The 9,247-nt window shown below is 35.8% G+C and overlaps 1 protein-coding gene across 1 annotated transcript in view; it reads left to right on the forward strand.

The window, feature by feature from the left end:
* BRAF (B-Raf proto-oncogene, serine/threonine kinase) overlaps positions 1 to 9,247 on the forward strand; it is a 126,477-nt gene that overhangs the window by 38,356 nt on the left and 78,874 nt on the right. Inside the window, exons 3-4 of the mRNA XM_011995450.1 lie at positions 5,400 to 5,503; positions 6,346 to 6,448. Coding sequence (XP_011850840.1) covers positions 5,400 to 5,503; positions 6,346 to 6,448 — 207 coding nt within the window. The remainder of the gene's footprint in view (positions 1 to 5,399; positions 5,504 to 6,345; positions 6,449 to 9,247) is intronic.

Below are 9,247 nucleotides of genomic sequence, written 5' to 3' on the forward strand. Positions count from 1 at the left end.
CGGAGCTTGCAGTGAGCTGAGATCCGGCCACTGCACTCCAGCCTGGGTGACAGAGCGAGACTCCGTCTCAGAAAAAAAAAAAAAAGATGATTTCAATTCACTTTAAAAATTGACGTGAAAGTTTGGACTCATGAATTTTGTTTTGGTCTAAAGTTTCCTTGGCAAATATTCACATGATTCCATTGACTCTGGCTCCTTTTTAAGGTAGGATGCTTTTGCATTTTTTTAAGAGAAAAATTATTGCTCTGACGAGCTAATCAAAGATACTTAATTTTAGATTCTGGAGGAAAGGCATAAACCTAGTTTATTACAAAAATACCTCTTTTTAGTTTTCCTCACCTTAAAATATGAGACAACGTCCCTCCCTTTACACAGGTTATGCTTTCATATGGTATTTACGTAAAGAAATCTTGTTTTCACCCCAGCCTAAATACATGTCCAATTTTCTCTGCACCTTTTAGCTAACTCTTTTTTAAGGAGGGGTGTGTGTGTGTGTGTGTGTGCGCGCGCGCGCACACACACATATACCTGCGTGTATGAATTTTCATGGTTTTAAAAATATAGACATAAATACAAATACATTTATTTCCCCACTCTTCATACATAAGATATACTGTATATATCATTCTGTATTTTGTTTTTAATGTTTATATAGGCCATTGTGGAAATTTTGTTTCCATACGTAATTTTTTTTTGTATCTGTAGCTAGTTCCATTGTATAGATGTACTATAGTTTATTTAACCAGTGATGTGTTTATGGACATTCAGGTTCTTTCTGGACTTTTAATGTACAGGTAGTACTGTAGTGAATAATGTTGCAAATACATTATTCTTATATATTGCAGGCATATCTGTAAGATAGATTCCCAGAAGTACGCTTGACTAGGTCAAAGAGAAATTTGCATTTGTGACTTTGATAGATACAAATTTTGCTTCATGGGTCTTGCTTAATTGTGAGATGTCTGTTTACCTATAGCTTCGTACCAGTAGAATATGTTATCAAATGTTTGGATTTTTGCCAATCTGATAAATGAAAAATATCTTCACAAATTTGGATTTGCTTTCCTCTGAGTGAGAGTGAATACATTTTCATATGTATGAAGGCCATTTCTACTTCTCTTTCTGTGACCTGTCTCTCATATCTTTTTCCCTTTTTCTCTTGGTGGTCTTCATCTCAATTTTTCAGGAGCTCTTTGTGTATCAGGAAGCTAACATACCTGCTAAATGAGTTGCAAATATATTTTTCACCATTTGTACGCTTTTTACTTCACTTTTAATGTGTTTGTTTTGCCATCCAAAAGGTTTTTTTTAGTTTTATGTAGGTGAATTTAATATTTTTTTCCTTTATGACTTGTAGATTTTGCATCACAGTTGTAAAAGCCTTTTTCATTTGAAGATTTGAAGGTGCCATGCTTTCTTCTAGTTCTTTTATAGTTTGTTTCAGTCTCCTACCCTTCCTCCTTCCAGCATTTAAATATTTGATCCATTTGTAGTTTATTCTGGTATACAATATGAAGTATGGATGAACCTTTTTCTCTAGATTAGTTCCAGTTGTCCCAGCATCAATTATTTAAAAGTTCATCTTTACCCCATTTCAGATGTTGCCTTTATCTTATTCACACTTCCTTTATGTGTTAGGGTCTATTTTGGTCTTTCTGTTTTGTTCCATTGATGTCTTCATCTGTTGCACAGGTACTATCATGAAAGAACAAATAGTGTAAAAATTAAGCCTACAAAAGTGGAATTAAAAAGGACTGATAGATGGCTTGCCTTGGTAATAGAGCAGAAAACCAAATTTTTGCCTGTTGATGAAATATATATACAACTTAGGATCAGCATATGTAGAGAAGCATGAGGGAGCATAGTCATATTTGAAGTGCATTCCTGGAGTGCCTGAGGGAAATTACCAAAGAGGCTGAAGGATAGATAACTCCAAGTCATTGGTGGCCTTTTATGAAACACTATGGAATTTGAATTTTGTCTCATAAATAATGGGAAAATTTTAAGCAGACTAGTGAAATGTAAGAGTATATTTTAGAATGGGTTAAATGCTGAGTTCAGTGAACTCAGCGTGGGCTTCAGATTGCACAAACCCTATGAAATTTTGTTTCAGAGAGCACATTTGAGGCTTTCATTAGATTCTCAGAAGTCTTTCTCTCTCTCCTCCTCCCACCCTCACACACACACACACACACACACACACACACACACACACACGGGTATGCATGCACATGCATGCGCAAAAGTTAAAAATCCCTTCTTAAAAGTAAATTAAAAACAAAGATAAAAAAGAATGTCTTCTTTAGAAAGATTTCTATGGTAACATAGGATAGGATACATTGGATGTGGTTTAAAACTAAAAATCGGTCACCAGTCAGGAAATTTTGGCATTAGGCAGAAGATGAGTGGCACAGGGAAAAGTGAGCTTTCACTTCAGTTCATTATTTCTGAAAGGTTACAACCAGTTCTCATTGTTTGTAGTAGTTATGTTCTATAAATTCACTACAAACAATTAGTGAACACTGAACCTTGCTCCTAGAGGAAATACAAGGATTATTATTATTTAAATGAGTCAAAAAAAAAAAAAAAGAAAAACACCCTCTGTATATTGGCCTCTAGGTTGTTTCTTCCATTACAAAAGGTTGAGACCTATTGGCTTAAAAGTGTGCTTGCAGCAAACTAAATTTTTTATACATCTAATTGTTTTAAACATAATCCTGATAAGCAGATTTTTAGCCTCTGAGAGCCTGCCTGCTTTGCAGTTCCCACAAAACTACTTTGCAGTCCCCACAAAACTATTTTGTACTCAACATCTATTAGGTATAGATAAGATCAAATCCCAGGGCTGTAAAGATTCCAAGCTGCTGTTGCCCTTTGGAGCTCTTCGATACATAGACTCCCTCCTGGGTTGTCTAGCATTGTCAGCTAGACATATAAGCTCCCTCTCCTATTCCCCTCTCCCCTGAGAGTCCCCTACCCCTCCTCTTCTGGATGATAGCCACTCCGCCTCAGCTTCTGGCCAGTCCTGTTTGGGTAGTGGCCACTCTGCCTTAGCCTCTGGACAGTATGCTTTAAGGACATCCTCTGCATGCAGACCTGTCAGTGTCACCCATTAAAGCTATGCATGCTACTGCCACCTCGTGGTCATATCTTTTTCCTTGATCAGACCCCAAATCCCTCAAATTTAAAATGCAGTTAGGTTCCTACCAGCCTCTAGTCACATTTTCATCAATCAGTCAATACATAACCTTGTTTTGTGTGTGTTTCTGTTTAAAGACATATTGTTGATTCATTAACATTGAACTCATGGCTGACATTACTATCACTCATGCCCGAAGGAAGCTGGCCTAACACATGTACTTAGTCTGCCAGGGACGTTACAGCCTTCTTATGCTTACCAGCCCTAAACAGCACTTGAGCACTATGCTTAGAGATTATTTTAAACAGTAGAATCATCAACAAAAAGCACAAAAGTGGGAAAAAAGCGGCACCAGATAGGCTCTGCCCAGGATACTGGTTTATAGTATGAAAATTGAAACAAGAAGGCACGAGAGAGCTTCACTGTTCGACCTCAGTTGGAGAGGTGCATGCGTTAGATGACTCAAATATCTCACTGCTCTGTGCATGCCTATGAAAGCACTGCAAGTATTGACTTTAGAGTTATAAATAAATTTTAGCAAGTAGAGAGATTTGCAAGTATGGACTCCATAAGCAGTGAGGATCAACTGTACCAATCCAGTCTCCTCTTTAATACTTACAATGATAAGCCCACTCCCTCGTGACAAACTTTTACCTTGCTGGATAGGTAAAAGTTTAGATTTTGTTTGTTTGTGGTAATGTCTCACTCTGTCACCCAGGGTGGAATGCAGTGGTATGATTTGGCTCGCCACAACTTCCACCTCCTGGGTTCAAGTGATTATCGTGCCTCAGCCACCTGAGTAGCTGGGATTATAGGCACCCGCCACTACGCCTCGCTACTTTTTTTGTGTTTTTTTGTAGAGATAATGTTTCACCATGTTGGCCAAGCTGGTCTCGAACTCCTGACCTCAAATGATCCGCTCACCTCAGCCTCGCATAGTGTTGGGATTACAGGTGTCAGCCACCGCACCCAACCTGGATAGTTTTAATGGTTATATTGCACTACCTGCTGCATCCTGTTATTTCTGGTCATAGATCCTAATTAGACTTTCTGGACTCTTCCCCCTTCAATATATTATTTGAATTCAGCTGTCTTATATTTACCTTTACCCCCATTTTTTCCCCTCTAGCATAAATACTCCCAGTTTCTTTGGAAACTTTTGGTTTGCTAAGAACCTTAATTTAAACGAATGGAACTTATTGTTACAAACTAATACTTCCCCTACTTCTTACACCTCCTCCCATTAAAAACTGTATCCTCTGTACTTACACTGCCTCACTTTAATCTACACCTTCAGTTCCAACTTACTCAGATTTGCCTGTGGGGGATGAGGCAAGGCAAAGGCTAGAGATATGGATAACTTTAAATATACAGAAAGATCGCTTTCTTTTTCCCTTTCCCTTTCCCTCCCCCCGCCTCTCTCTTCCCATGTAATCTCTGCTTCTTCGTATGTTAGCTTCATTCTGTAACAGATTTTCTCAGTGTGTGGAGAGTATGTCCACTGAGGGCTCCAGATTTGTATCTTCTACAAATCTACAAAACTACAGTAGAAACAAGGACTTTTCTCAATCAGTGTCCATGTATCAATTTAGGGAAGAACTCAGCTGCTGTTTGGGTCATGTATATAGCCCTGGACCAGTTGCTCTTGCCAGGGGTATGGGAAACTGATTAGCCAGCTTCTGTCATCTGTAGTGACATAAAAGTTGTGACCCTTGATTGATAGCTTTTCTAGTACTATGTGGATTTCTAGAGAAGGGAATATTCCCAGAGGAAACAGGGGCACCAAACAACAAATATCAAGTATACACATTAAATTTTTTTCTTCCCGCTATGTTTAGGGCCAGTAAGATGTCTCTTAAGGACAGTCAGTGTGATTGAAGGGTTATACAGTTTTCAGTTCTGAACAATATTGGATCAAAATTGATTTTGCTTTTAATATTGACATGACATCTATTATTTCGCAGTGATGGATGTACTGTGTTGGTGGGTATATTGTAGCAGATACTGTTATTTTTTCTTTTTATGTGTTTAAAATATTTCATAATTTTAATGAAAATTAATTTTGCTTTAAGTTGGTGAATAATAACACATATTTGGGTTATAATTTTCCTTTAGTATTAAGTTAGCTGTAGAAATGGTGTTGTGTCTGACCTAGTGACCCATTTGACTTTTTAAAGGTGAACTACTAAATTTTTTTAATGATACGAAAAAATGTAATTTGCTCCCTTTACCTCTTATCAATATATTTATGATACCATAGGTACCTGCAAGGTGTGGAGTTACAGTCCGAGACAGTCTAAAGAAAGCACTGATGATGAGAGGTCTAATCCCAGAATGCTGTGCTGTTTACAGAATTCAGGATGGGTATGGTTTGTATGTGACGTGAAATTTTGTTTCAAAAGAAAATCACACATTAAATTTTGAAGTTTTCTTAGGATCTTTACCCAAACCTAGGGAATTGAAAGTCTACTTTAAGAAAAAGTATTAAATTAATACTAAGCCTGAAGAAATTTTGTAGGCCATATGAGGAGTTAAATTAAATAATTTTATATGACTGTAGTGTTTGTTACTTTGATCAAATGATTTTATTTGGAATTTGAGATTCTTACAATTTTTGAACCATTCAGAGTGTGATTTATTTGGATAATGGACTCTTACCCCCCTCCCATTTTTAATACAAATTCATAGTTTCACAAAAGGTATATCAAAATTAACATTTTATATTGACCTACTTTTCTTTCAGAAAGTGTCTAACATTGTTCCAAGACCCTCACATTTTGAATCCTCTTTTTAAAAAAAAAAAAAAAAAAAAAAAAGAAATCATTTTGGGGTCATGTCGTCCCTGTCTCTTCAGTACTCTTTTTCCGTGAATGGATAGATAAGTCCGTACCTGTGATTTTTTTTTTTTTTTTTTTTTGGACCCCAGGAACAATCCATTTTCTGCTGTTGTAGGTCTTTTCTGGAGCTGACTTGAAGAAAAGAGTACATCTCTTTACCCTGCTGTTTGTCCAAGAGTGATACATTTATTTGGGGTAAACTTAAAATTAATTTATTGCCATTTAAATTTCTAACGATGGAATACTAGGGAGCCAAACCTCCCTCACTGTTACTAGCCCCTCGATAACCAATTTTCATATCTTCAGCATGAGGTATATGAATATTTTTAGGTGTAATAACCAAGAAAGGCTTGTGTCTACATTTTTCAGAGAGAAGAAACCAATTGGCTGGGACACTGATATTTCCTGGCTTACTGGAGAAGAATTGCATGTGGAAGTGTTGGAGAATGTTCCACTTACAACACACAACTTTGTATGTATCTTTACATTTTTTTTGAAATGTCAGAAATGTTCAAATTTTATTGAATGAATTTTTATTTCAGGAATGTGAAATATGGATGAGTAATTTTGGAATTGACATTTTACCTGAGTTGAAATCAGTTGTTTTCTTTAAAAACTTATAGTTAAACAAGAGTTTAATTTTAATCTTTATACTCTTTTTAATTTAAAAATAATATGTATGCATTGTTAAAAGAAAATTTTGAATAGTGCAAAAAGTATGTCAAGTAAAAAAAGTGAAAATACCCTCCTAGAGGCCAACATTTGTTTAGATTAACAGATTATTGTTCTGTCTTCCAAACTTTTTTCTGTGTATATAAACATGTGCTTGTACCTGTAAACCCAAAGTTTTTTCCTTTCTTTTCTTCTCCTTTTCCTTCATTACTTTCTTTTCTTTTCCCTTTCTTAAATCAAAAATGGAGCCATACTATGTGATATTCTTTGCTTTTTTTTTAATTCAACAGGATGTCATGGACATCTTTTCATGTCAGTATGCCTGGCTTTATTTTAGTATGGTTATGTAATAATTCATAAGAATAGGAATTCAGTATATTTAACCATTTCTCTATTGATAGACATTTAAGTTTTTGTATTTTAAAAAATCTGTTACATACAGGGCTAAACAGGGTCTTTCTGCATATATCTTGACACACTTGTACACATCCTTATGTTTCTGAAGGATAGGTTAATGGAAATAGAATGGCTGGGTATTAGACTCTCCTTGAGGCTTCTTTCTTTGTCTGGTTTTTGCATTTGCTAGAACCTAGCATAAGCGTAAGTGTCACCAGCATAAGGCCCAGAATGTGGGACCTTTCATCTGAGAGATGAAGATCTACATAGAACTTGAGAACCTAGCCTCTAAAATGGCAGGCAGAAGCCAAAAGTTGTCTGTGAGTCAGGAATACATTTCTTTCTTTTCTCTATATATGGAATTTTGGCCAGAGTTTTTTCTAGGTGGATAGTTACTGCTACCCTTTAGGCGTCAAGTATTTTCCCATGTGTCTTGGTGATTAATCCAGCTGGGCTCTGAAAGCAGATGATTGATTAGATTATTTCATTTGGGGTTTATGCTTTCAAGCCTCCATTAGTAGTGAATAATCAAATCAGATTTGTGTTTCTGTAAGGCATTTTTTTTGGACAAGTGTAAGCTACACCTAATGTCAATCAAACTTTACTGTGCAGCAAATAATTTTAACATGTTGAATTTTAAGTGGATAAATTTTAAGATTTTTATTTAAGTTCTTAAGAATACAAATACAGTTGAGCATACATTTCATAGTGATTACTACTCTGTTTCTTAATAATTCTTCTTAGCTAGCAATTGGATATGAGGAGATAAAAGAAGACCTAAGTTGCTCAGCATGAGAAAATAGCATTAAAATGATACCTCAGGAAGGTCTTTGCCACAGAAGGATAGTGAAAGCAAACTGCAGATTGATTCCAGAGTATAGAAGTTGTCACCACCTAGTTGGATACTTGCCAGTAAATTTTTATTGAGAACTTTCCATTTGCCAATACCGTATCTTACCTAGGGATATGACAAATGAATAAGATAGTGTCATTGCCTTAGAGTAGAGAGAAGATTTAATAAATTTTCATAAACATTCATAATTACTATGTTTGTATAAAGTTCTGTAGATGCACAGAGATTCCTAACCTGGCTTTTGAGGAGTCAGGAAGGTTTCTCAGAGACAGAACTATCTAAGCTTAGGCCTGATGGATGAGGAAATAAGTATCAAGTAAAGAGTACCCTAAACAGAGGGAACAGCAAAAAAGCATGTTACCTTTGAAAGTTTTGAAAGAAGTTCAGAATGGATGATACAAAGTTGAAGAGTGGGTTGTTAACAGTACTGTGGGTAGAATAAGAGTTGTGGGTAGAATAAGCAGAGTCCAGCTCATGAAAATCCTTGTAAGCCGTATTAAAGATTTGGACTTTTCTGTAAAATAATTAGAAATGTAATAGTTGTAAGCATGGGGAGAAATGTGATTAGATTTGTGTGTTAGAATGATTGCTTTGAGTGCCATATAGAGGCAAGAGTAAAAAGCTGTGTTCCGCTTAGAAAGGAAAAGTGTTCTTGGCTGTCTTAGGTTTTGCTTGGCTATTCAAGGAGTACTGCTTATGCCTCGTGGTTTCATAGTCAGTTATAAAAGAATCCCTTCAAGATTTCTCTATATCCCAAGAGTCCTTGGGAACTGAGAAGGGAGGAAACAAGATTTGAAACATATATTACGTATCCAGCCCTTCTCCTTTTCTACAGACACTCAGTGTCTTCCTTCACACAGCCCCACACCTTACAAATTAATGCATGCAAATTGCCAGGACTGTGCCTCTCACTAATTTGCCATACATATTTATGTATACTCAGATACTAGATTAAGTGTAAGTTATGACCCAAAAGAAAGATGTATCTTCCAGTGCTCATCTTTATTGACAAAGGTATACTTACAGATATAGGCTTATATTGCTTAAAATTTATGATCAAATGCATATCCACATGTTTTCTTTCCTTCAGATGTTTTGGTCACCTCCCTACTTGGTTTGGTAAATAATGGCCACATAAAAAATTTTAAAGATTTTAAAATTTCTTGTATATTCAAAGACAAATGGAAAAATAACACAACTAGAAATAGGCACTTACCTGTTTTATATCCCCTGGAAAGTGATACATAGGAAAAAAGGTGAAGAAAATAAGAGCCACTTTTAAAACTAAATGTCCTCAAAAAGCCAGAATGTATTATGTATCAGGATGAATTTTTTTTTTTTTTTTTTTTT

This window comes from Mandrillus leucophaeus, unplaced genomic scaffold (genome assembly GCF_000951045.1).
Source record: "Mandrillus leucophaeus isolate KB7577 unplaced genomic scaffold, Mleu.le_1.0 Scaffold49, whole genome shotgun sequence".
Classification (NCBI taxonomy): Eukaryota; Metazoa; Chordata; class Mammalia; order Primates; family Cercopithecidae; genus Mandrillus; species Mandrillus leucophaeus.